Source organism: Pelodiscus sinensis, unplaced genomic scaffold (assembly GCF_049634645.1).
Source record: "Pelodiscus sinensis isolate JC-2024 unplaced genomic scaffold, ASM4963464v1 ctg68, whole genome shotgun sequence".
Lineage (NCBI taxonomy): Eukaryota > Metazoa > Chordata > Testudines > Trionychidae > Pelodiscus > Pelodiscus sinensis.
The window spans coordinates 226,190-252,974 of NW_027466009.1; the positions used below are offsets into that span (position 1 = coordinate 226,190).

Here is a 26,785-nt window from a genome sequence, read left to right on the forward strand (position 1 = left end):
CCATCTATAAAAAGGGAAATAAGAACAAGCCAGGAAACTACAGACCAGTTTAACTTCTGCGCCAGGAAAGATAATGGAACAAATAATTAAGAAATCCATCTGCAAACATCTGGCAGATAATGAGGAGCTAAGTAAGAGACAATATGAATTTGTAAAGGACAAAGCATGTCAAATCAATCTGATAGGTTTTTTCGATGGGATAACAAGCCTTGTGGATAAGGGAGAAGCGGTGGATGTGGTATACCTAAACTTTAGTAAGGCATTTGATACGGTCTCGCATGACCTTATCAATAAACTAAGGAAATACAACCTAGATGGGGCTATTATAAGGTAGGTGCATAACTGGCTGGATAACCATTCTCAGAGAGTAGCTATTAATGGTTCACAGTCATGCTGGAAGGGGGGTTCCACAGCGATCAGTTTTGGAACTGGTTCTCTTCAATATCTTCATCAACTATTTAAATAATGGCATACAAAGTACGCTTATAACATTTGCAGATGATACCGAAGTAGGAGGGGTTTCAAATGCTTTGGAGGATAGGATTATAATTTAAAATGGTCTGTACAAATTAGAGAAATAGTCGGAGGTGAACAGGATGAAGTTTAGTAAGGACAAACGCAAAGTACTCCACTTATGAAGGAACAATTATTTCCACACAAACTATGTCGAGACTACAGGGTTTTTTCAAAAAAGTGGCCCTTTTTTCGAAAAAAACTTCACCTACTTCTAGACTGTTGCTGCATTTTTTTTAAATTAAAATCGAAAGAATGCGGCATTTTTGTCGACAGCACTAAACCTCATTTTACCAGGCAGAACGCCTTTTTTCGAAAGAGCTCTTTCGAAAAAAGGCATTCTTGACCGCAAACAGAGCTTTTTCGAAAGAGAGCATCCAGACTGCCTGGGTGCTTTCTTTCGAAAAAGCGAATTGCTTTTTCAAAAAAGTTATGGCTGTCTAGATGATCTCTTTCAAAAGAAGCTTATTCTTTCAAAAAAGCTTCTTTTGAAAGAAGCGTGTAGTCAAGATGTACGCATAGAAAATAGGACGAGACGGTCTAGGAAGAAGTCCTGCAGAAAGGATCTAGCGGTCACAATGGACCACAAGCTAACTATGCCAATAGTATGACACCATTGCAAAAAAACCAAACATGATTCTGGGCTGCATTAACAGGAGTGTTGTGAGTAAGACACGAGAAGTCGTTCTTCCGCTCTACTCTGCACTGGTTAGGCCTCAACTGGAGTATTGTCCCATTCTGGGTGCCACATTTCAAGAGTAGAAGCAGGCAAATTAGAGAAGATCCAGAGAAGAGCAACACAGATGATGAAAGGTCTAGAAAACATGAGTTATGAGGGAAGACTGAAAGAATTGGGCTTGTTTCGTCTAGAAAAGAGAAGACTGAGAGGGGACGTGATGGCAGCTTTCAAATACCTCAAAGATTGTTACAAGGAGGAGGGAGAAAAAAAATGTCTCCTGAACTTCTGAGGATAGCACAAGAAGCAATGGGCTTAAATGGCAGTATGGGAAGTTAATGTTGGACACTAACGCTCGTGGTGTTAAGCACGGGAAGAAATTGCCTTCAGGAAGTGGTGGAATCCCCATCACTGAAGATTTTTTAAGAGGAGACTAGACAAAGCTCTGTCAGAGATGGTCTAGAGAGACCATGGGTTCCCAAACTGGGGGGCGTGAAGAAATTCCGGGGAGGGCGTGAGGCGACCCAGCCTCCCCCTATCATGTTTTGATGCCCTGTTCAGTTCCATTTTTTGGCTCAACGAGTTTTGCTGCTGTTTGGGGAGGGGGAGGAGGGTTTTTCAAAAATCAAAAAGGGGGGCGTGATGCCAAAAATTTTGGGAACCCCTGGTCTCGACGGTGTTTGGCCCTGTCGTGAGGACAGGGGAGTGGACTTAATGACTTCTCAAGGTCCCTTCCAGTGCTAGTGCTCTGAGATTGTACCTCCGTCTGATATTGCTGACACTCCCCACCTTTGTAAACATGGCGGGGGGGGGGGGAGCTCTCACGGATACCAAGCCCCGTGCCCTTCCATGGAATCAACCACAAAAATCTCCTGTTTGGTTTCACAGCGCGGTGGCAGAACGCCCAAGGCCTCGCCCGCACTGGGCACATGAGCCGAAAGGAGAGCTGGTCTCATCCGGGTTTGTAGATGCTGTTTCCTCTGCAGACTTGCTGTTACTGAACGTACTGAGGCCAGCCTGCTCATTCAGAGAGAGGGAGGCTGGAGCGGGCATCTCGGGATGGGGAGGGGTCTAACACTCCCTCCCTAGGCCTGGCTGGCGAGAGAGAAACCTGCTCTCAAACCCCCAAAGGGCTCTGCTCCTGCACAGATCCCCCATGGCATCCCTGCTGGACACTGCCCGTTGTTAACCAGCCGAGACACAGCTGGAAATAAAGCCTAGGAGATGTGACACCCAGGCCCTCTCATGGCTGGATTCCACTTCTCTCATGGCCAGGAACAGAGACCAGGAATCGGCCGCTCTCACCCACTAGCCCCGTCCATCCCTCCCAGAGCTGGGCCCAGACCCCAGAGTCCTGGCGTCCTCTCGTAGTCACCGTGACCCGTGAACCTTGCCTAGCGCTTTGGCTATGGGCCGGGATCGTTACCTGGGAAACACGTGTGTCAGAGCTTTGCAAACACACCTGGGAGTTCCTGGGAACTCCAAACCCTGCCAATTTCTGAAGAAAACCAAACACGGAGCTTGTTGTCACACTGCGGTTGCCCTCCGCCGCCCCCGCCGGGGGAATGGCTCACCCAGGGAATGTTACCCGCACAAATTCCTTTATCCCTTCCACACTGTAGGGACACACACCTTTACCCAGTTCCGGTGCAACCCTGTGAATTTACACACCCACCCGTACCCAATTCCTACGGCTCAGGGTGTAACAACCTGCAGGTTGGCAGGATCTTTAGCCACTTGAAAGAGCCGCACACGGTAATATCCTTCTCCTCTATTTATTGACAAATCCCAAACAAGCAGAACACACATGCTAAGCGCACAGCGTCATGCTCACCAGTCCTGATACAGGCAGGCAGACTTCCCCTGTTGGCCAGGCACTATCAGTCTCTCTGGTCTTAGGCTGCGTTTCGGAGGTGACTTCTTCTTTCCAGGTCTTCTCCCTCCTCCTGGTCCTCTTCCAGCCTTTTCTTCCTTGTTACTCCTGATGATCTTCTCCTCTTCTCCTCTTCTCCTTCTTGAACCCCAGTTTATATAATGAAACCTGAGTCTTGCTTAGCTAGACCGTCCCCAATTATTTTAGTATCATTTTACTAACCAATCTTAATAAAATGACCTAACTAATCACACCCCACCACCTTCATTGATTTCCACCTAGCAACATTAATTATCCAGCAGACGGAAAGAGTTACAAACCAGACCGAGATCACACAGACAAACAATAGGAAAGTGCAGTGACAAGGCTCATAGGATAAGGATTCCACGTCCTCTATGGATAAGCAGTTTCTTGCCAGACAGAACGGCGTGACGCACAAATTTCTTTACCCATCTGGAGATCGGTTTCTTTATCTGGGGACGCGATCCGGGCAACGTCCCTCCTCACAGCCTGGTGTGACACTTTGTAATACAATTGAGATGTGAGGATGTGACTGCTCGTCAGCCTGGCTGCAGAAGGCGGCTTTGGTTCAGGCCTAGCACAGGCCTTCCCGCGTGGCTACAGAGAAGCCAGATTGTTACAGAAAGAGGAGGAGCTGAGCAGGGGGAACCCTCCTTTCGGCTACATCCTGCCTGACTCTCCTTCCCCGACAGGCCGGGCTTTTACCCGGGGGCTCGGGGCCCCACCTGCTGGCCCCGTGGCCCCAGAGACCTTCTGACCCCAAGCTGAGCAGCGAGCGGCGGCCTCTGGCACCACGAGGCAGCAGAGGCAGGGGCTAGGCTGAGGAAAGGTCCCTGCGGGTGGCAGCAACGGTTTCCCAGTGGATTGGAGAAACTGAGGCAGGGAGACGTTAGCCGGCTACAAAGGCCCAGGCCAGCATTCAGCCGCCGAGCTAAGGCAAGACACCTGCAGTCCTGGCTCCCGGCCCCTCCTGGCTCTAACCCCTAGAGCGCACTCCCCTCCCGGATAGCTGCGTAGCTACCTGCCTGGCTGGCCCCTGTTGGAGAGGCCTGGCAAGCTGGTTGGCGGACAGGGCTGCCACCGCCCCACATTCGTCCCTGCAGCCCTTCCAGCCTGCGGTGCCCCCCTGCACGGCTCCACCTCCCAGGCCTGCAAGCATGTGAGGGGGGGGGCTCTGCCCTTTGCACACTCCCCCCCCCCCCCACCAAGACTTCACCGCGGAGCTGCGCCAAAGCCATTCCAGGTCTGGCTCCTCTGCCGCCTTCTGAGTCCCGGCATGTGGGGGGCACAGCAGGGGCCCCAGGCCCCAGAAGGGAACTAGGGACGGATGGGCAGGGTGCCCCTCGGAGACCAGGTTGAAGGGAGCAGTGAACGGCCCGGCCAGGATGAGACTGGGCCCTCAATGCAAGTGCATCTGCAGTGGCCTGCTGAGGCCACCGGGGGGCGCCCCAGCCTCACACGCAGCCCCCAGTAGGGCTGGTTACAACACACACACACACACACACACACACAGAATGCAGGTCTGATTCCCGCCAGCAGAGGGCACCACACACACATATATACCCCTCTGATTCCCCAGTAGTGGTGGTGATCACACACACACACACACACACACAGAATGCAGGTCTGTTTCCTGCCAGCAGAGGGCACCACACACACATGTACCCCTCTGATCCTCCAGCAGGGGTGGCTACAACACACACACACACACACACACACACACAGAATGCAGGTCTGTTTCCCACCAGCAGAGGGCACCACACACACATATATACAACTCTGATTCCCCAGTAGTGGTGGTTACAACACACACACACACAGAATGCAGGTCTGATTCCCGCCAGCAGAGGGCACCACACACACACATATACCCCTCTGATTCCCCAGTAGTGGTGGTGATCACACACACACACACACACACACACACACACACACAGAATGCAGGTCTGTTTCCCACCAGCAGATGGCACCACACACACACATATATACCCCTCTGATTCCCCAGTAGTGGTGGTTACCACACACACACACACACACACACACACACACACACACACATACACACACACACAGAATGCAGGTCGGTTTCCCGCCAGCAGAGGGCACCACACACACATGTGTAGCCCTCTGATCCCCCAGCAGGGTGCGCCGACCTACCTCTGATCCCTGCCAGGCAGGGTACCACACACTCTAGTCTATGCCAAACCAGGGAGCATGAAAAAACTCAGCTGGTTTCTTTCCTCCAGCCATGCTCCCAAGTGACAGAGGGCAAGGCAGAGGTCAGGGGGCGAGCAGGCCAGGCTGGGGACCCCGGCATGGGGAGCACAGGCCAAGGAGGGCCCAGTGAGGGCAGGGAAAGAGTTTCCAATCACCAAGAGAGCGGGAGAGGTTTGCTTTAAGGTTGGGAGGTGAAGGACTGAGGGAGCCTGCCTCGGTTTCCCCACTGGCCGCTGGGCACTACTTGCCATAGCGGTAACGCTGGATGGTTTGGCAGAGGTAGGCGACTAGCTCCCAGTACTCAGCAAAGGAGATGAGCTGATTCTTGTCCGCATCCAGCTTCTGCATCAGGGTCTTCGCTGCCTCTGTGCTCTGCACATCCTGAAACACACGGCACCAATCCCACGCCTCAGCCGGGGAAGCTGGGGCAGCAGGGCTGAGCTGGCAGGGACTTTGGGGCGGGAGTGAGGGGCACCTGCAGGGCTGGGGGGGTAGGGCCTGTGGGGCCGGAGTGAGGGGCTCTGGCTGGGGGGAGGGGCCGGGGGGTGGGAGTGAGGAGAACTGGCAGGGCTGTGGGGTGGGAGTGGGAGTGGGGGACACCAGCAGGGCTGCGAAGCAGGAGTGAGGGGCACCGGCAGGGCTGGGGGGTGGGAGTGGGGGGCACCAGCGGGGCTGTGGGGTGGGGACGAGGGGTACCGGCAGGGCTAGGGGGGACAGGGACTGCGAGGCAGGAGTGAGGGGCACTGGCTGGGGGAAGGGGCTGGGGGGCAGGAGTGAGGAGAACTGGCAGGGCTGTGGGGCAGGAGTGAGGGGCACCAGCAGGGCTGGGGGGGGGCAGAGGCTGTGAGGTGGGAGTGAGGGACACCAGCGGGGCTGGGGGGCAGGGGCTCCGAGGCGGGAGTGAGGGGCACTGGCAAAGCCCCCTTGGCCATCAGTGGGCAGCTGGTGTCTTCTGGTGTCCGGGGGTTCCCGTAGCTGGGTCTCACCGACAGCTGATGGCTCAGTTCATTCCTGAGTAACTTCTGGAAAGCCGCCTGGTCCAGCGCCTGCTGCCCGGGCGGGCCCTTGGCGTATCTGTAGAAGCTGTCCACAATGGCGTGCAGGCCCCTCTCCAGCTCCGAGTCCGTTCCAGACATCTCGGCCGGCTCCTTCCACCTGCGAGGCGAGGACAGAGGCTGCCTTAGGGTCCCACCCATCCAGAGACCTAAACTAGGGCCCCCAGTCCTGGCCTTGCAGGGGAACGGCTGCTTGTGCAACAGCACCTCCTGCTGGAGAGAACCAGACCTGCTCAAGTGCACAGATAGATAGAGGGGGTGGATGCAGATAGATAGATAGAGGGGGTGGATGGGGATAGACAGATAGAACTGGAAGGGACCTCAAGAGGTTATCAAACTCAGTCCCCGGCCCTCAAGGCAGGACCCAGCACTGTCTAGAGCATCCCTGATAGACATTTCTCTAACCTGCTCTTCAATATCTCCAGAGATGGGGATTCCACAACCTCCCTGGGCAATTTATTCCAGTGTTTGACACCCTGACAGGTAGGAACTTTTTCCTAATGTCCAACCTAAACCTCTCTTGCTGCAGTTTAAGCCCATTGCTTCTTGTCCTGTCCTCAGAGGCCAAGGAGAACAATTTATCTCCCTCCTCCTTGTGACCCCCTTTTAGATACCTGAAAGCTGCTCTCAGTCTGAATGTCCCCTCTCAGTCTTCTCTTTTCCAAACGAAACAAGCCCAATTCTTGCAGTCGTCTCTCCTAGCTCATGTTCTTTCCCCATAAAGAGCACGCTGACAGAGTGTGCAGCCAGTACCAAGCTGGGAGGGGTGGCTGGGGCGGTGGAGGACTGGATTCTATTTCTCACTCATCCGGACCAACGGGTCCGAGGTCAATCGCATGGAGCTCAACAAGGACAAAGGCCCGGTGCTCCATTTGGGGAGGGACAATCCCTTTCGCACACCCAGACCGGGCTGTGGCTGTGTAGGAAGGAGCCCCGTGGAAGGGGAGCCTCGGGGCCACACTGGATCCCAAAGGAAAGGCCACCCGGTTGTGTTCACCGTGTGACACCGTTGCAGAAAAGCAGCAACCGTTCTGGCTGCACTATCAGGCGTGCAGGGAGCAAGACAGGAGACGACGATTGTTCCTCCCTGATAGGGCCTCGCCGGGGGTCCAGTTCATCCAGGACAGAGTGGGGCAAACTGGACAAAGTCCAGTAACCCTCCTGTAACCCTCCCTCCCCCCCTCCTGCTCTCCCACCACCAGGTCCCTCCCATCTGGGAGCTCGGAAGAGAAACTAGCAGCCCTGGCTCCCAGCCCGGTGGCTTTAACCCCCTAGATCCCACTCCCCTCCTGGAACGTGGGATAGAACCCAGGAGTCCTGGTTTCCAGACCCCCCCCCCCCCGCTCTCACCACTAGCCCCTATGCCCCTCCCAGACTTCCTGCCTCCCAGATCCCCCCTGTTCTAACCCTAAGGCTCCTCGCCCCTCCCAAAGCAGGGAACCCAGGAGTCCTGGTTTTTAGCCCCCTCTGCCCCACAACCCCCCCCCCCCCCGAGCAGGGAACCCAGGAATCTGGGTTCCCTGCCCCTCAACTCACTCCTCCCTCCCCCAGAGCAGAAAATTCAGGAGTCCGGGTTTCCATCCCCCCACTGCTCTAACCACTAGTCCCTATTTCCCTCCCAGACGTCCCACCTCCCAGCTCCCCCCTGCTCTAATCCTAAGGCTCCCACCCCTCCCCGAGCAGAGGGCCCAGGTGTCCGGGTTTCAAGCGATCCCCTTGCTTTAACCCCCTTGTTAGTGCTTCTTCCTGCTCCAGTCCCCAAGCGGAGGAGCCGGTAGAAAAACCTACCTCACCAGGACGTCAGCCGGCACCCATGTTCCCTTCTCTCTCTGCCCGGCCTGCCTTAGGCTACTGGCCCCAAGGAAACTCCACAGCCTGGGCGGCAGTTGGCATCTTTCCCAGACAGAGAGCACACCTGCGCCAACATGAGCACCCACGCCCACCCGGTGAGCTGGACTTTGAACTTTGTTTGTCCTAGCACATCTCATGACAGGGGAGGGTTCTCTTTGGGGCAGCCACTAGGGGGCGCCACGTGGGACGTGGTGGAGGGAGGCTTTGAACCCGCGGCCTGGCAGCTGCCACACACAGGGCTCTGCCTGCACCAAAAGATTTGTGGCTCTCGCTGCTGACTTCTCCCCGCTGCCGGGCCCTCACCCGGCTTTGTTGGTGCGACGGAAAAGCCCGCAGCTAACAGAGAGCCTCACTCCGATAGGTAGCCGTAGCCAAGGGTTTATCGCCCTTTTTTTAACAAGAGCGTCTAGACGACATCCAATCCTGTCGACAAAGCAAGCCGCTTTGTCAACATGAGAGCGGAGACGCAAAGGACAGTGTCGACGCAATAACGCCTTCTCCCGACAGAACTCTGTCGACAAAAGGCGTTATTCCTCATAGAACGAGGTTTACCGCCCTCGACAAGCCTGCCAAGTGCTGTCGACGTTATGTCGAGAGAACGCGGCAGTCGTGTAGACGCAGGTATACTTTTGTCGATAAAACCCTGTAGTCTAGACACACCCCAAGAAACAAGTCTTGACTTTCTGTAAATAAGATAAAGTGTAGATAAATCCGTTAGGGTTTGTTATTTTATGGTTTGGGTACGGGTTTTGTTATTTTATGGTCTGTGCACTTTTTAAAAGCTGTGTTGGCTTCCCTTTGTAACTAAGTTCTAGGCCCATGGAGTTTCTCCATGAGTATATTAGTTTGTTATTTTTCCATCTACTTTTTATGCTTGCCACAGGAATAGTGTGGTGAAAATAAAAGTTTTCTCTTTTCTTTTTATTAACCTGGGATTGGTTAATTTTTGTGTCCTGGTTTTTACTTTAGGGGTGAGATTTCCCACGTGATCTCTCCCCTGGTTTCTTTATTAATACTTGGGCGGTGGCAGCGGAGATGTTGTTCATAAAATCTAGGTTCTTAAGCTTTTGGGAGGAAGTTTTATACCAAAGCCTGGTAGAAAAGGTTTTGGGGGATTTTTGCTCGCCCCCACTTCTGAATTTATCGTGCCAGGGTGGGGAAGGAGCCATGACAGCCCCCATCCTTCCTGTTCCAGTCTCGTGCTTCCCTGGTGTGAGGTCCAGTTTCCCTTGAATTCTTGTGCCGGTCCACATTCCCCATTGATCGACTTTCCTCCCACTCGTGTTTCACGCACTACGCACGGATTTTCAGGTAGCCCACAGAATACTCACACACACACGTTTCAAACATCTAACACAGTCTCTCTCAAACAGTGATACAAGTACCCTTAGGGGTACTTGAGAGAAGTCTGGGAGTTCCATCAACACAACTGAAATTTGGAGTTTGACAGCGCTTTATTATTTTTGCACTTTTTACAACCAAAAAATGTCATTACCCGCCCGGCTACAATTAAGTTGTTTAAACAAATGTGTGGCAATGGTAGAAAAAAATTGTGTGTCTGAAAACTGTACGTACTGGGGGTATGTATATATATATATATATATATATGGAAAAGGGGGTATTTTATTTAAAAAAAAGTTGAGAAAAACTGATCAAACGTCTACGGTTTTTTTTCCCCCTGCTGGGTTTGCAGTTTTCTGGGCCGAGATGTCCCGGGGTGCCTCGTTTCTCAGTCTTCCCAGAAACAGGAGGGGATTTTTTTAACATTACGTTTGTATATCTGTTACTGACGTCTTCCCACGCAAGTACGGCCAGACTGGGTCAGACCAAAGATCCATCTAGCCCAATGTCTTGCCTGCTGACAGTGGCCAAAGCCAGGTGCCCCAGAGGGAGGGAACACAACAGGTAATCCTCATGTGATCCCTCCCCTGTCATTTATTTCCAGACAAAGGCTAGGGACACCATTCCTACCAATCCTGGCTAATAGCCATTGATGGACCTAACCTCCATGAATCTATTGAGATCTTTTTTGAACCCTGTTAAAGCTCTAGGCTTCACCGCATCCTCCGGCAAGGAGTTCCACAGGTTGACTGTGCGCTGCATGAAGAAAAACTTCCTTTTCTTTTAAACCTGCTGCCTATTTATTTCATTCGGTGACCCCTAATTCTTTTAATGTGGGAATAAGTAAATAACTTTTCCTTATTCACTTTTTCCACACCAGTCATGATTTTATGACCTCTATCCTATCCCCCTTCAGTCTCCTCTTTTCTAAGCTGAAAAGTCCAAATCTTTTTAATCCCTCTTCCTATGGGACCCGTTCCAAACCCCAAATCATTTTTGTTGCCCTTTTCGGAACCTTTTCCAATGCCAAGAGATCTTTTTTGAGATGAGGCGACCACATCTGGACACAGTATTCAAGTTGTGGGCATGCCATGGATTTCTACAGAGGCAATAAGATATTCTCTGTCTGAGTCTCTATCCTTTTTTAAAAATGATTCCTAACATCCTGTTGGCTTTTTTGACTGCTGCTGCGCACTGAGTAACACAACACGTTACTCGTCACAGCACCATCAACAGCATCCTAACTCAGCAATGTGCAATCACAGAAGAATTGACAAATACACACTGGTGCTTCCTTATCTCTGCTCCTTCCCTGACTCATCATTAGAGCTTATTAAAAACGGAACAATCAAAATTCTTCCTTCGTTACCACTCAACAAGCCTTCACTGTTCTTTCGGGATATGTATGCTGCCTTGTTGTATCCTTTAATCTATGGGGGGTGTTGGAGCTCAGGGTATAACTCTTTCCACAGCAACATTCCTTCGTCTTCTGCAAGCCCCGATTTGCCCAGAGATGTTTGTTTTTCCGAGTCCAAAACCTGTATTTGTTCATCGCCAACATTTCTTAGTGGGTTTCCCCCTATTACAAGTTTTAAGGTCCTTTGGGTTTGCTCATGCCCCTTCGCCCAACCTTGTTTTCCACTGCTGAGCAAAGCAGGACAATTACAGCTGTGAACGCACCCCACAACGCGGTTCACTTTTCCTGCTGCTGCGTCGTGCGGGAGGTTTTCAAGAACCTGCCAGGCTTGGCCTGAGTTTACTTGGCCCTGCCTCTGCTGCATGTACAGGGCTTTCTTCTAGCTCAACTGACAGATAGTACCCAGCATTTAAGCCATGGGAGGCGGGTTTCCCCTGGGGGCTAATTCTCGAGTCAGGCTGACACGCAGGGCGAAGTCGAACGCCTCCCAGAAGTCTCAGTGTGTGACGCCAGCGTGCCTTTGACTGCGCTGTGTCAACTCAGCTACCCTGATTTCCTCTCACTGAAAAATGATCCGGGGTTTGTCTGGTACAACCTGTTTTCCAAGAAATCAAGTTGATGGGCAACTAATGCCACAGGTAACTGTTGTTGAGGAGGGGAGGAGGTACAGGGAGGGCTGCTGAGAGCAACAAGGCCAGGGCATGAGGAAACAACCAAAATTTTGGGCCAGGACACCTCCTGGGTGCTATTATAAGTCATTATGACCACCCCAAAGCCCCAGTGTTTCTTTGTTTAAAAAAAAACTGACCACTTTGCAAAAAAGCAAACCTGATTCTGGGCTGCATGAACAGGAATGTGGTGAGCAAGACAGGAGAAGTCATTCTTCCACTCTGCTCTGCGCTGGTTAGGCCTCAGTTGCAGTATTGTGTCCAGTTCTGGGCACCGCATTTCAAGAAAGATGCGGAGAAATCAGAGAAAGTCCAGAGAAGAGCAACAAGAATGAGGAGAGGTCTAGAGAACGTGAGCGATGAGGGAAGAGTGAACGAACTGGGCTGGTTTAGTTTGAAAAGGAGGAGACTGAGAGGGGACATGAGAGCGGTTTTCAAGTATCTAAAAGAGTGTCACAACTTGAGGAGGGAGAAAAATTGTTCCCCTTGGCTTCTGAGGACAGGACAAGAAGCAATGGGCTTAAACTGCAGCAAGGGAGGTTTAGGTTGGACATTAGGAAAAACTTCCTGCAGGTTAGGGTTAGGTTTAGGAAATAAATTGCCTAAGGAGGTTGTGGGTTCTCCATCTCTGGAGATATCTAAGAGCAGGCTAGACAGACATCAATCAGGGATGATCTAAACTGGTGCTATTCAAATTTGGAAGCCTTGGGGGCCACAATGATATTCACAGCACATGCGGAGGCTGCAACTTAAGTGCGGTTGCATAGACTTGCAAATATCTCTGCAAACAGCTTCTTTCACACCGACGGGCAGGAAGACAAAGATGAAGCCAAGGTTACACAAGCCAGATCTGCTGATATTAATAAAATGCAATAGTCACCTGTTTGCCACCTGATATGTCAGCACTTTTAATGAGCAATGGCAGTCCAGGAATTTAACTTCCACGAACGTATCTCAACGGAAGTCCAGTATATTGGCTGCTTTTTTGTTTTAACTCCCTCCCGTGGGCTGCAAATAAATGGGCCGCATGTTGAGTAGCCCTGATGTAGACAATGCTTGGGGACTGGACTTGATGACCTCTCGAGGTTCCTTCCCATTCTAGGATTTCACCTTTGGCCACGTGGGTGTGTCTCGTTGTTTATTACTGCTCCATATCGCAACCTATTACAGGCCCAATTCCCTGCTGGTGGCCAACCACCCTTGATCCAACGGAGCTTACATGAGGATTGGCATTAAACGACCGAGTCTCCGTGGGGCATCGTGGGTCTGTGGTGCAAATCAGTGCGGGATTTCAGGGAGCTCCCGCCAGGCCAGTCACAGCGAGGGGCCTTCCATCACCTGTGACTCCCAGCCCAGGACGTCTTCAGGGTCCATGGCTAGGAGATGGAGACCCATTGCCAGTTCCGCCTGGGGACCCCACAACTCACAAGAGGCAGGTGGGTGGCCACCGCGGTGCATGGTGAAGGCTACAGTTGTGTAGGGGATATTTTTAGGAAAAGTCACAGGCAGCTCGCAGGGAATACTCACAAATTCACGGAAGCCGAGATCTGTCCATGGCTTGTAGGAAAAACCTCCCGGATGAAAAGGGGAGGATGTGAACCCTTCCCATGCAGCCGGGAGCAGTGGGGTGTGATTTAGGAGTCAGTCCCAAAGCAGCAGTGCGTTTACACTGAGGTCTGTGAATGGAAGATGCCAGAGACTTCAGTGACGGGACTCCGTATGTACAACAGTACGCAACCAAGGGAAAAAACTCCTGGGTGTCACAGGGGTCGCTCTGCTTTTGCACAGTGTATCACCGTGATCAGACTCCCAAGTCTCAACTCGGATGCTCTACCTTTCGGGGAGCACCAAAGAGGCAGCTGAGCCAGGACATCACAAAGGGACCCGAATGGATTGCCACCGAACGGTGTCTTTTTAAGGTGACACCTCCCCAGGAAACGGCTGGAGCTACGGAGAACAAAGGACCAGCCCCACGCTAGAGGTTCAGCTGATGGGAACCCGTGGCAACTAGCGGATAAGTCAGACTGTGCAAGACGTATGGGCAAAACAGCCTTTGCCTCTAAGTTGCAGGTTCAATTCCTGTGGCTGTTGAGTTGCCCCAAACAAGGCGGCGGGCTCTTGGACGGTTGTGTGTTCGAGTCTCTAAATCCATCCCCGATCCTTCGGTGAACGGGCCCTCTCTCATTGGCGGATAAGCCAAGCCTGCCTGCATCTCCAGGACAGAGTAGAGAAGAGTGTAGTACATAGCCACATCATCAGGGAGCGATGGGGGAGGGGAATTTGACCACGGCTCAAAGGTGGCTCCGTTGGGGTCCCAGGGTCAGGGGAACTGGCTTAGTGGGATGGGAAGGGGACACGGGGCCTTTCCCCGTGGTGGGTGTCAGAGCTGCAGGTCCCACATGGAGAGGGGCTCACTGGACTGGGTGCTCAGGAAAGGAACCAGCTCCTCCGCAAAGGAGTCCTGGAAGGTGTACAAGTGGCTGAGGTTGGAGCTGTTGTAGAAGGACAGCTGGCCTCCTTCAAAGTCCAGATACACGCCCACCTTCTCCAGCCTCCCACAGACAGGCAGGTGGAGGCGGGGGTCCATCAGGGCCCAGTACTGCCCCCCTCGCCGCTCAATGGCCCACACCCCCTCCCGGGGCCGGAAGCTGAGACGCTTCTTGCGCTTCACAGACCTCCGGGCCGCGCCCACCACCCAGTCGGGGCTGTCGCCCACCCGCACCTCCCAGTAGAGCCGGCCACCCGTGCAGCCCTCCCGCCCCACGACGCAGGGGCTGGCCGTGAAGCGCTGGGGCTTCCGGCGCCAGAACCGTCGGCCCGGACTGAACTTGACGCCGGTGGCTTCCTCGATGAGGACCAGGCTGGGGTGGGCCGAGTGGCAGTCCAGGGTGATGCAGGCTGGCACTGCAGGAGGAGAGAGGGAGAGGAAGGGGTTAACGGCTGGGCTGTGTTTCATGTGCCCCGTACTGACAGCAAGGGAAGGCGATTCCCCAGAAATTAAAAAGAGATCTTTCTCCCCCCATGGCAGTTCTAGGGGGCTCTGTGCCACAGGGAGCGAGGTAGGGAGGTCCAGTAGGGGGCTCTGTGCTGTAGTGAGCAGGGTCGGGGATGCTTTTTCCAGCGCTGGGGCCATGCAGGGAAATACCATGGAAACGGTACCACCCTGCTGCCTTCCTCGGCCCCCCGCTCAGCTCCCACCCCTTCTCCGCACTGCACGGCGGCTGAGTACGGTCACCTCACCTGGGTGGACTATTCCCAGCAGCTCCTTCCAGGCGTAGAACTGGAGGGGTCCCTTGAACTCCCCGAGGTTTAGATCAACGGGCACCACCCCATCGTCTTCCTCTTCCTTAGCCTCTTCTTCCTCGGCCGCCTCCTCGTCCTCTTCCCCTTCCTCCTCCTCTTCCGCCTCCGGTTCTTCGTCTTCCTCGTCCTCTTCCCCTTCCTCCTCCTCCTCTTTCTCGCATTCGTCCGTGTCGTCGTCACTGGTTCTCAGCTCCTCTTCCACCTCCCCCACCTCGGACTGCTCCGCCTCCTTCCCCTGGGCTCCCTGCCCCTCACGGATCCTGCAGAGAATCCTATGGGTTGGCAGGAGTGGCCCTACTGTGTTTTGGGGGGGACAAACGGCCAACCTACCGCCACCAGCCAATGGGGTTGCAAAGGCAATGGTCTACCTACTGCCCGCCAGCCAATGGGGTCGCAAAAGAAACTAGCCTATCAGCTCTTCCGGCCCATGCGGTCAAGGGCCCTTGACAACAAACGGGGTCACAAGGATAACGGCCTATTGACCACTACCAGCATTTCCTCAAGCGTCATGCCCACCATGTGTGCATTGAGCCAGCCCGCAGAAGAAGCAAAAGCCTACTACAGCTGCTAGTGCCTGGAGGTTCTCCCGTATGTCAAGCAGTGGTGCGCTGCATGTGCTGTGTGCTCGTGAGAGGGTAACAGCCTACTGTTGCTACCTGTTAATGGTGGTACTCCTGGAGCCCGAGGTGGTAGAGTTCGGGGTGTGCGGGGCCACGTGAGAGAACAGCTTAACACTGCTACCAGCTCGATGGAGCCCCTCCTGTCGCCCGGTAAAGGCCCCTTCCTCTTAGGGCTGGTGGACCCTGGATTGAACCCCGCAGGCGACCTATGATCTACAATGTTCTCATGGAAATTGAGAGGGACAGACCCCGACGTGGCTTACCTCTCCATCAGCTCCTTGGCATCCTGGGTGGGAGGAGAAAAGGGATGGGGGTGAGGCGACTCCCAGAGGAGCTACCTCCGCCTCCCCCCGTGCCTTTGTCTGGGGGAGAAACTGCTCCCCCACCCCAGAACTGCTGCCCCTCCCCAGTCAATGGGACCCCTGTCTCCTCCTGGACTGACTTGCAGTGCCCATCTCCAGCTCTTCCCCTTCATCCGAGCAGGCCCCATACCCCATCTCTTTTCTCCTGCCTCCTCCAAAGCCCTATTCCTGCCTCCTGTCCAGCGAGCTCCGCCCCCACCCAGCTAGCTCCGCCCCCACCCAGCTAGCTCCGCCCCCACCCAGCTAGTGCCTCCCTTGTCCAGCGAGCTCCGCCCCCACCCAGCTAGCTCCGCCCCTCCCAGCTAGCTCCGCCCCTCCCAGCTAGCTCCGCCCCCACCCAGCTAGCTCCGCCCCCACCCAGCTAGCTCCACACCCTCCAGACTCCCCCCAAGGTCTGGCATTTTCTCCCACCCCACCTTGAGGAAGCTGATGTTGTCCTTGCGCTCCAGCCCCAGGCGGACCCTGGAGAGGGTCTCGGTCCAGAAGGCCACTTTCCCGTTCAGCTCCTGGAGCTTCTCCTCCATCTGGGCCCGGTTCTTCTTCCGCTGCCGCTCCAGCGCCTCCTTCAGGCCCAGCTCCCGCAGGGTCAGCAGCCGGCGCATCTTCTCAAACTCCCCCGCCATGTGGTCCAGTAGGGACTCGGAGCAGCTCTAGGTGAGCAGGGAGGGGCGAGGGGGGGAATGGAGACCTGAGCTAGGTGAGGAGGGCTGATCCACCAGACCCCACTTGTGCATCAAGGCCCCTTGCAGAGCTGGGGAGAGAACCGAGCAGCCTGCCCCCTCTAGAGCAGGCCCACGTGCCCATCTACCCCGGCGTCCCGCCTCCTACCTGCAACTCTGTTAGGTTCTCCTGCTGGTGGCACTGGCTCCGTGTCAGCCTCTGGAGACCTTCCTCGAGGGGTTGTAAAGATGCTTTGAGTTGCTCCTGGGCAGCAAAGACCCGGGGTCACGGATTGGGAGGAAAGGGGCCACCCCATCAAAAGTCCCTGACTAGCAATGGGATTTCAGCCTTGCCTGGCCCTTCCCATTGGCTGCCCGTCCCCCGTTTCCCGCCTCCCGGGGATGGGCAGCCAATCAGAGCTGCTGCAAGAGGCAGACAGAGCATGCAACTTTCCCCCACCCCTCTTCCTCCAAGAGTCAAGACAGGTCCACTTCTACCCTCCCTTCGTGTGGGGAATGGGTCAGTCCGTTCCCCTCCCTCCCCCCGTCCCACTTGGAGTAATGGGTCAGACTGCTCTCACTCCCCTCCTATTAACAATGGGTCAGTCCACTCCCTCCTATGAGCAAGAGGTTCTGTCCTGTCTCCCCTCTTCCCCTCCTGTAAACAATGGATCAGTCCACTCCCCTCTGATCCACCAGCAGTGGGCCAATCCACCGTTTTCCCTCCTGGAGGCAATGGTTCAGGCCGTTTCCACTTCTGCCCCCTCCCCCTTCCCCACGAGTGGTGGATCACTCCATCTCCCTCTCCTCTGCCAACAATGAGCCAGGTCCCACTCACCCCTCCCTCTGTAAACAATGGGCCAGTCCACTCCTCTGCCACCTCCTTAAGAGCAATGGGCCAGTCCACTCCCCCCTACCTCCCTGTGAACAATAGGTCAGTCCACCCCCCCCCCCCACCCCTTCAACACAAGCCCTGGGAGGGAGGGGGTGAAGAACATCTGGAGCCGGGGGAGGGGAAGAGTTAGGGGGAGGGGCCAGGGGGAGGACCAAGTGTGTGGGGGGGAGCATTGATGGGGGGCAGTTCTGGGGGCTCACAAAGGCCTTTGAGGGGGTATAATTAATGCCTGGGCTGGGGCGGGGACAGAATTGGATCCACCTTGGCTAGAGTTCCTAGGAGTCCTGGCTCCCAGATCCCCCGTCCATCTCTAACCACTAGACTGTACTCCCCTCCCAGAGAACCCGGGAGTCCTGACTCCCCAATCCCTCCCCTCCCATCTCTAACCACTAGGCCAGTGGTCCCCAACCTTTTGGGGCTGCCGGGCGCCCGAGGGCGGGGATGCTCACACGCTGCATGCCTGGGGGCGGGGCCACTCACGTGCCCCTTGTCCGGGGGCGGGGCCATGGTTACTCGGCGGATGCACATAAATGCCCTGGTAGGTGCCGTGGCACCCGTGGGCACCGCGGTGGGGACCACTGCACTAGCCCATACTCCTCTCCCAGGCAACCCAAGAGTCTTGGCTCCCAGATCCCCACCCCCAGCTCTAACCACTAGACCCCACTCCGCTGCCAGGGAACCCCTGACCTGGTATTGCTGGACGGCGTTTTTGATGGGCAGGAAGTCGTGGCCCCGGTGCTGGGGCAGGTCCCGGCAGATCACGCAGACGGGCCCCTCGTCCTGGCTGCAGAAGAGTTTGAGGGGCTCCTCGTGCTCCGCGCAGAAGTACCAGCGCCCGCCCCCGCCCGCCGGGTCCCCGTCGTCCAGCTTGAGCAGCCGGGCTTTCTCCGCCAGGCTGTACAGGGCCCGGTTGGGGGCCACCCGGCGCAGGGCGAAGGGGCGCCGGCACTCGGGGCACAGCCCGCGCCGCTGCCCCTTGGGGACGCAGGGCTCCAGGCAGGTGGCGCAGAAGCTGTGCCCGCACTCCAGCATGTGGGGCTCCCGGAACAGGGAGAGGCAGATGGGGCACAGCAGGTCCTCGGTGAAACCGGAGACTTCCCTGACCGACGCCATCCCAGGACGGCGCCACCCCTGGTCCCCCTGGACCCTGCTCCCCAGGGCTGGGTCGCTGCTGGGTCGGGACGTCCCTTCTCCCTCGCACGGGGATGCTACCGGACCGGGACGTCCCTTCTCCCTCGCACGGGGATGCTACCGGACCGGGACGTCCCTTCTCCCTCGCACGGGGATGCTACCGGACCGGGACGTCCCTTCTCCCTCGCACGGGGATGCTGCCAGGCCGGGACGTCCCTTCTCCCTCGCACGGGGATGCTACTGGACCGGGACGTCCCTTCTCCCTCGCACGGGGATGCTGCCGGGCCGGGACGTCCCTTCTCCCTCGCACGGGGATGCTGCCGGGCCGGGACGTCCCTTCTCCCTCGCACGGGGATGCTGCCGGGCCGGGACGTCCCTTCTCCCTCGCACGGGGATGCTGCCGGGCCGGGACGTCCCTTCTCCCTCGCACGGGGATGCTGCCGGGCCGGGACGTCCCTTCTCCCTCGCACGGGGATGCTGCCGGACCGGGACGTCCCTTCTCCCTTGCACGGGGATGCTGCCGGACCGGGACGTCCCTGCTTCCAGGCTGGGCTGGCCTGTCTCCGCAGCGGCTGCAGTGCGGTCAGACCAGGCTGCAGCAGGATCCGCCTCCTGTGCTGACTCAGCAACTCCTGCTGTGGCTGCATCCTGCCCCCCCCCCAGCAGCCCTGACTCAGCACCGCTCTGCTCCCCCCCCCACCATTAACCCTCGCCTCCCCAGTGCTGCTGGAGATGACCCTGCACCTCTGCCATTGGCTGCGGCAGCTCCTGCAGGGAAGGGGGATGCGGGTGGTGAATTCTATGTGGGGTACAGCCTGAGGGAACTGCCCCACAACCGGCCATGAAGCTGGGTGACAGGATGCCTAGGTCCTGTTCTGAGCTCGGGGAGGGAAGCAGGCACTAGTGGTTAGCGCAGGGGGCTGGGAGGCAGGGCGCTTGGGTTTTGTTCTGAGCTCGGGGAGGGAAGCAGACACTAGTGGTTAGTGCAGGGGGCTGGGAGGCAGGGCGCTTGGGTTTTGTTCTGAGCTCGGGGAGGGGAGTAGGCACTAGTGGTTAGTGCAGGGGGCTGGGAGGCAGGGCACCTTGGTTCTGTTCTGAGCTCTGGTTTATTTGATTCTCACACTTCGAACATCTCTTGCCGCCAGATCCCACAGCGCGAAGTCTCATTAAAAGCGGCTCCTCCTGCAGCAGTGCACAGCGAAATGCCGGCGTCTCGTGTGATGGGCAGCCCGGGCACGTGCCCAGGGCCTGTGCCTCATACTGGCAGGCGAGAGACGCTGGACCTTGGTGGCTTCCCCCTCCCAAAAAAAATCTCTCAAAACAGACACCAGCTTCTCCTCCCAATCCAGCTCTCCGGGGGCGGGGCGGATCACGCAGCTGCAGACGGTCGTCAGAGTCACCGACATAGGGGCGGCCTCAGGCCTCATCGTGGTCAGTGGCTGGGAAAGAAAAATAAATGGATATTGGCAGCTGGTCGAGATGCAGCCAGCTCTGGGGGGGAGGCGGCTGGGAACAGCTGCCCAGCGAGGGCTCGCCTGGTGGGGAGATGCAGCCAGCTCTGGGGGGAGGCGGCTGGGAACAGCTGCCCAGCGAGGGCTCGCCTGGTGGGGAGATGCAGCCAGCTCTGGGGGGAGGCGGCTGGGAACAGCTGCCCAGCGAGGGCTCGCCTGGGGGGGAGATGCAGCCAGCTCTGGGGGGAGGTGGCTGGGAACAGCTGCCCAGTGAGGGCTCGCCTGGTGGGGAGATGCAGCCAGCTCTGGGGGGAGGCGGCTGGGAACAGCTGCCCAGCGAGGGCTCGCCTGGTGGGGAGATGCAGCCAGCTCTGGGGGGAGGCGGCTGGGAACAGCTGCCCAGCGAGGGCTCGCCTGGGGGGGAGATGCAGCCAGCTCTGGGGGGAGGCGGCTGGGAACAGCTGCCCAGCGAGGGCTCGCCTGGTGGGGAGATGCAGCCAGCTCTGGGGGGAGGCGGCTGGGAACAGCTGCCCAGTGAGGGCTCGCCTGGGGGGGAGATGCAGCCAGCTCTGGGGGGAGGCGGCTGGGAACAGCTGCCCAGCGAGGGCTCGCCTGGTGCGGAGATGCAGCCAGCTCTGGGGTGGGTCTCGGCTCCACCCTGGCGCCTGCTACAGGTAGGACAAGGCGAGGAGCCAGCCTGACCTGCGTGGATGCTCCGTAGCATTTCCTGCCAGGCCTCAAAGTTCAGCGAGTCCTTGAATTCCTTGAGAGCCGGATCCACAGGCACGACGTCCTCGTCCTCGTCCTCGTCCCCCTCCTCCTCGCTACTGGCCGCGTCCGACTCCTCCTCTTCCTCACTGCTGCAGCCTTCCTCGCTCCCGTCCTCCTCCTCGCTGTGGCCCTGCTGGTCTTCGTGGACTCTACAGGGAGAGAAAACTGCTGGATCTGTGTGTGTGTGTGTGTGTGTGTGTGTGTGTGTGTGTGTGTGTGTGTGTACACGTACCTACCGATCTGTGTGTGTGTGTGTGTGAGAGTGTATGTGTGTACACGTACCTACCTATCTGTGTGTGTGTATGTGTGTGTGTGTACACGTACCTACCTATCTGTGTGTGTGTGTGTGTGTGTATGTGTACCTACAGATCTGTGTGTGTGTGTGTGTGTGTACACATACCTACCGATCTCTGTGTGTACACATACCTACCGATCTGTGTGTGTGTGTGTGTGTGTGTGTGTGTATGTGTGTGTGTACACGTACCTACCTATCTGTGAGTGTGTGTGTGTGTATGTGTACCTACAGATCTGTGCCCGTGTGTGTACACATACACGTACCTACTGATCTCTCTGTGTGTGTGTATATGCGTGTGTGTACACGTATCTACCTATCTGTGTGAGTGTGTACGTGTACCTACAGATCTGTGTGTGTGTGTGTGTGTACACTACACGTACCTACAGATTTGTGTGTGTACATGTACCTACAGACCTGTGTACGTATGTGCACACATGCCTACCTATCTGTGAGTGTGTGTGTGTGTGTGTATGTGTACCTACAGATCTGTGTGTGTGTGTGTGTGTGCGCACATACCTACAGATCTGTTTGTGTGTGTGTGTGTGTGTGTCTACACATACCTACCAATCGCTGGTGTGTGTGCGCATGTGTACATGTACATACAGATCTCTGTGGTGTACACGTACACATACCTACAGATCTGTGAGTGTACATGTACCTACAGATCTGTATGTGTGCATGCATGTGTGTACACATTCATACCGATCTTTCTGTGTATGTGTGTACAGATGTCAGTGTGGGTGGTTGTGTGTACAGATCTCTGTGTGAGTACATAGCTGTGTGTGTGGTACGCATACATACAGATCTGAGTCTGAGTGTGTGTGTGTATACAGATGACCGTGTGAGTGGTTGTGTATGTGTACATGTGGGGATGGGTGAAATGTGTGTATATGTACCTACAGTTCTGTGTGTGTACAGATGTCCATGGGGTGGCTGTGTGTGCAGATCTGTGTGTGTGTACACGTACCTACAGTTCTGTGTGTGTGTGTGTCCAGATCTCCGTGTGGGTGCGGTGACTGTGTACAGATCTCTGTGAGGGCAAGTGTGTGTGTGACTTCAGTAACACAATGAGAGGCGTGTGCAGCCTGAGGACAGGGGCCCGACAGGAGAAGTGTGGGACACGCACACACTCACCTTCTCATCAGCTCCTTGATGCCCTGGAGGAGAGAAAGACAGACAAGATTATCCTCTGGAACTACCCGCCACAGGACACGCCATGCCCCCTAGGGGGTGAGATGCCAGCTCTACGGGTCATCCCTTTCCCACCCTCCTGCTCGGCCCCAATTCCCACCCCCCGCCCCCTCCAACCCCTGTTGTCCCCAGTTGCACGTCCTTGAGGTCATACACCGCCCGCCAACCCATCCTACTTCTGCCTCCACAGCCCAGGCCCCTGCCCGTGGACCCAGGAGTCCTGCTCCCACGCCCACTGCACAACCTCCCATCCCGCAGCTGCGCCCTGCGGCAACTCCCGGGCTTGTTCCCATCTCCTTGCCGGGGGAATCCTGTCTCACCCGGAGGAAGGCCACAGGATCTGCCGGGTCTATTTCCGCCTGGACCCTGGACAGGGTCTCGCAACGAGAGGCCACCTCTTCGTCCAGCTCCTTCAGCCTCTCCTCCATCTCCTCCCGGTTCTCCTCCTCCAGGCTCGTCACGGCCTCCTTCATGCCCTCCTCCTGCTCCCGCAGGATCTGGTGGAGAGCCTCAAACTCCTCGGAGATGTAGCCCAAGAGGTCCTGGGCGCAGCTCTGCAGAGGGCGGAGAAACCAACGGGAGGTTCAACCCCACACACACCACCCCCGGCGCACGTGCGGGAGAAAGCTCATTCCTTCTGCTGTTATCTCTCTCTCTTGGCGTCTGTTCGTTCCACTCCCATTCATCTGAGGAAGTGGGAGTTGCTCCCGAAAGCTCCCGCGTCTCTATATTTTGCTTAGTCTTTCAGGCTACATCCACCCAGCACTGTCGTTCGAAATAAGAGATGCAATTTAGGCTACGCAAATCGTGCCTCTTCTTTCACTGCTATTTCGAAATAGCTTATTTCGTCTTCTGGCGCAGTCTACCCAGCACCAAATTCTGAAAGAACCTGCTAGAGCAAAATGTCCCTTGCTCCTCGTGCAATGAGATTTACCGCGATGTCAGATTCGCATGCCCGAAATAATGGGCTTGCTGTTAAGATGCAGGATAGCTATTTTGGGATACTCCGGTATCCCGAAATACCGCTGCAGTGTAGACATAACCTAAGGTGCCCCAGAAACACTTTTTCTTATTAAAGTTACCGACTAATATGGTTACCCCTTTGAGGATTTTTTTTTTTTTTAGTTTTGTGCCTCGGTTTCCCCAATTGTGCGATGGGGAGAGAAGCTTTCCCTTATTTCACAGGGGATTTGGGAGGGCGAGAATATAAAAATGAAATTAATGGGTAGCAAATGAAATTAATGGGTAGCCGGTTTAAAATTAATAAGCAAAAGTTCTTCACACAGCATGTAGTCAATCTGTGGAACTCCTTGCCAGAGGAGGCTGTGAAGGCTGGGACTATAACAGAGTTTAAAGAGAAGCTAGATAATTTCATAGAGGTTAGGTACATAAAAGGCTATTAGCCAGGGGATAGAAATGGTGTCCTTGGCCTCTGTTTGTCAGAGACTGGAGATGGATGGCACAAGACAAATCACTTGATCATTGTCTTCAGTCCACCCCCTCTGGGGTGCTGGCCACTGTGGGCCGACAGGCTACTGGGCTAGATGGACCTTTGGTCTGACCCAGTACGGCCGTTCTTATGTTCTTATGTTCTTAAAATGAGCAGGCTGGGGAAATATTTTGAGAAAAACTTTGATTTTACCAGAAAGTTCTGAAATAATAGAAACTGTTTGTGAGACAGGTTTGGAGATGAGAAATCTCCCAAACCAGGAAAAGTTTACCAGGGAAGGGGAACTCAAGGGCCAGGTCCTATTCGTGGAGGGACAGTCCGTGGTTCCCAACAGTAATAATACCTGGCATTTCTCATCCTCAGATCCTAGCAGCCTTTTGCAAGTTGTCTTGCTTCCGCAAATCTCAGCTTCTCCTCCCTGATCTTGAGTCTTGCTACCGGCCCTTTGTTAACTAGCACAAACCAGGCTTGTGCGAAAGGCCGATTTCCAAAGGACGTCAGCGTCATAAGCTCAGTCTGACAGGTAGGGAAACCGAGGCACAGAGTGGGGCAGTGGGATGGGGCTGAGCAGCATGGCTCACTTAGACCGATGTGCGGTCCAGCCACTAGATGGAGACAGAGCCCACACTGAAAACAAGGGTTCAAGGCTGACCCCATCTCTGGAGGAGGGGGGGGCGGTGTTCGCTTTACCTCCAGCTCCACTAGGTTCTCCTGCTGGTGGCGTTGAACTTCCGTGGTTGAATTCAGATGCTCCGTGAGGGGGGCCAAAGATGCCGTGAGCTTGTCCTGCACAGCAGAGAAACCCACCCATCAGCAGGGGCTGAGGGAACAGGATCAGACATGCGGGATCGCCCGAGACAGCCTCACATCCACCCCCTGCACTGAGACGACATGGCCTTAAAATCCACCGGCGAGGGAGACCCCCACACCCTCCCTGGAAGCCTGGCCCTGAGTGTAACTCCTCGGTGAGTTAGAAACGTTTTCCTTCATCTCTAACCTCCATCTCCCCTACGGCCGATCACGGCCTGTCCCACGGTGAGCGGCCACGGAGAACAACGGATCCCCCAGTCCTCGTCATTACCGCTCTCCGCACACCGGACGCCGTACCCCACTTTTCTCTAGACTTGATCTCCCCCTGCTTTTTTCACCTTCCTTCACCAGCGCAGGTTTCTAACCCTTGATCGACTTTCTCTGATTTGTCCCAAAAGTGCCTCACAGAGCCGCCGGGTGTTAGAGACCCCTTGAACACACCCCAGGAAGAGTTTTGCCTCTTTTGCTGCGGCCGTCAGCAGGTCGACGACCCCTCGATTTGTCACCCACTCGAGCCGCGGAAGGCGCCCCCGGCCCTTCAGGTTTCTGTGTGTGGCCTGCGAGACATTTTGTTACCGCTGCCCACGGGCAAGGCTGCCAGATTCCACTGAGTTCCAGCCACACTGGTTTTTTTTCCCTACTGGAAGTGCTGTTTTTGTGACGGTCCTGCCGGAAAAAGCACTGCCTACCGGTATCACCAAAGTGACACACACGTAAAGCCGGTGCCCGTGAAGCAAGGAGCATGCTGAGGTCACACAGCATTGTGAGAGACGGGCGCTCCCTCGGCACCCAGCCACAGTGCTGCTCCAGTTCACCCCACAAATTCTAGCGACGCAAGCACAGTGAGCAAAAAGTGCCCTCTCCCGGGAGACCGGCTTGGTTACGACAACCTTGCGGCCACTGAGATGAAGGAGGGCCACTCACCAGCCTCGGTTTCCCCTCGCTGCACTAGAAAGCCCTTTTCAGCCCCTTTTCAGCAGGACGACCACCCGGCCTGTTATTCCCTTTGGAATGCACTTGATTTTTCTTTTCCCTCTTCCCAGGTGTAGGATTTTGCCCTTGTCTATATTGATTCTCCTCTTGATATCAGAGCCTTACTCCAGTGATAGAGCAAAGAGTCCTCCCCTAAGGAACTGGACAGGTAAAGAGACGGGGAGCAGAGCTGAGGGGAGAGTCCAAGCGTGTCCCCACCGATCAAACCCAGGGCCGGCCCTACCATGAGGGGATCTGAGGCGGCTGGCTCAGGTGCAGGACTGGGTGGGGAGTTTGGGGGGCAGGTGTCACTAGGACCCAGAGTGTAGAAAATTGTGTCTGCTGCTGGTGCCTATGTAGGTAGCCGAGCAGTCCCAGGAGAGCAGTAGAACAGGAAGAAGGCAGAATTGAAACTTTTCAAAGTTTCGGCCCAAGGGAAGGGGAAGGGGAGGCGTCTTTTGAGCGCCTCACCTCAGGCTCCAAAACGTGGTGGACCAGCCCTGATCAAACCTCTCCCCAAATCCCTGCCCCAGAGCGGAGAGAGAAACCCAGGCATCCTGGCTCTCACCACTGCACCCCGCTCCCTTCCCAGAGACGCCGGCGCCCCGGCCCTGACCTGGTATTTCTGGACGGCGTTTGCGACGGGCAGGAAGTCGTGGCCCCGGTGCTGGGGCAGGTCCCGGCAGATCACGCAGACGGGCCCCTCGTCCTGGCGGCAGAAGAGTTTGAGGGGTTCCTGGTGCTCGGGGCAAATGGACCATGTGGTCCTCCCTGATCCCGCTGGGGCCCCCTGGTCCAGCTTGAGCAGCCGGGCTTTCTCGGCCAGGCTGCGCAGGGCCCAGTTGGTGGCCACGCTGCGCAGGGCGAAGGGGCGCCGGCACTCGGGGCACAGCCCACGCCGCTGCCCCCGGGGGACGCAGGGCTCCAGGCAGGCGGCGCAGAAGCTGTGCCCGCACTCCAGCATGCGGGGCTCCCGGAAGAGGGAGAGGCAGATGGGGCACTGCAGGTCCTCAGCCAGGCTGGACACGTCCAGGGCCGACGCCATCCCGGCCCCGCACCCTGCCAGGGCCGGAGACCGGGGCGCGCGGGCTTTTGCTTTCGCTTTCTGCGCACACATCCGCCCACGCCCGCCCAAGGGAGGAAAAGCCAGCGGCTGTCACCGCCCAGCCCCGGTCAAAGCTCAGCATGTGTTGGCACGCGTCACAGGCAATGAGCCAGGAGACCTGGCTGCCAGGCCTTGCTC

General features: G+C 56.0%; 3 protein-coding genes across 3 annotated transcripts; all 3 read right to left on the minus strand.

The window, feature by feature from the left end:
• Positions 1–2,945: 2,945 nt before the first annotated feature.
• Positions 2,946–8,343, minus strand: LOC102459709 (protein S100-A13-like). Its single transcript, XM_014573204.3, has 3 exons — positions 8,144–8,343; positions 6,287–6,455; positions 2,946–5,681 (listed from the first exon to the last, which is right to left on the minus strand). The coding sequence occupies exons 1-3, from the start codon at positions 8,341–8,343 to the stop codon at positions 5,541–5,543; spliced, it is 510 nt and encodes a 169-aa protein (XP_014428690.2). The 3' UTR covers positions 2,946–5,540.
• A 1,480-nt stretch (positions 8,344–9,823) lies between these two features.
• Positions 9,824–19,308, minus strand: LOC142825920 (zinc-binding protein A33-like). The gene is made up of 6 exons (XM_075918109.1): positions 18,159–19,308; positions 16,746–16,841; positions 16,334–16,567; positions 15,819–15,841; positions 14,873–15,195; positions 9,824–14,536 (listed from the first exon to the last, which is right to left on the minus strand). Exons 1-6 carry the CDS (start codon positions 18,582–18,584, stop codon positions 14,013–14,015), a joined length of 1,626 nt encoding a protein of 541 aa, XP_075774224.1. The 5' UTR covers positions 18,585–19,308; the 3' UTR covers positions 9,824–14,012.
• A 388-nt stretch (positions 19,309–19,696) lies between these two features.
• Positions 19,697–26,676, minus strand: LOC102460824 (nuclear factor 7, brain-like). Its single transcript, XM_075918123.1, has 6 exons — positions 26,159–26,676; positions 24,451–24,546; positions 22,631–22,864; positions 22,254–22,276; positions 20,756–20,973; positions 19,697–20,041 (listed from the first exon to the last, which is right to left on the minus strand). The coding sequence occupies exons 1-6, from the start codon at positions 26,657–26,659 to the stop codon at positions 20,019–20,021; spliced, it is 1,095 nt and encodes a 364-aa protein (XP_075774238.1). The 5' UTR covers positions 26,660–26,676; the 3' UTR covers positions 19,697–20,018.
• Positions 26,677–26,785: the final 109 nt, after the last annotated feature.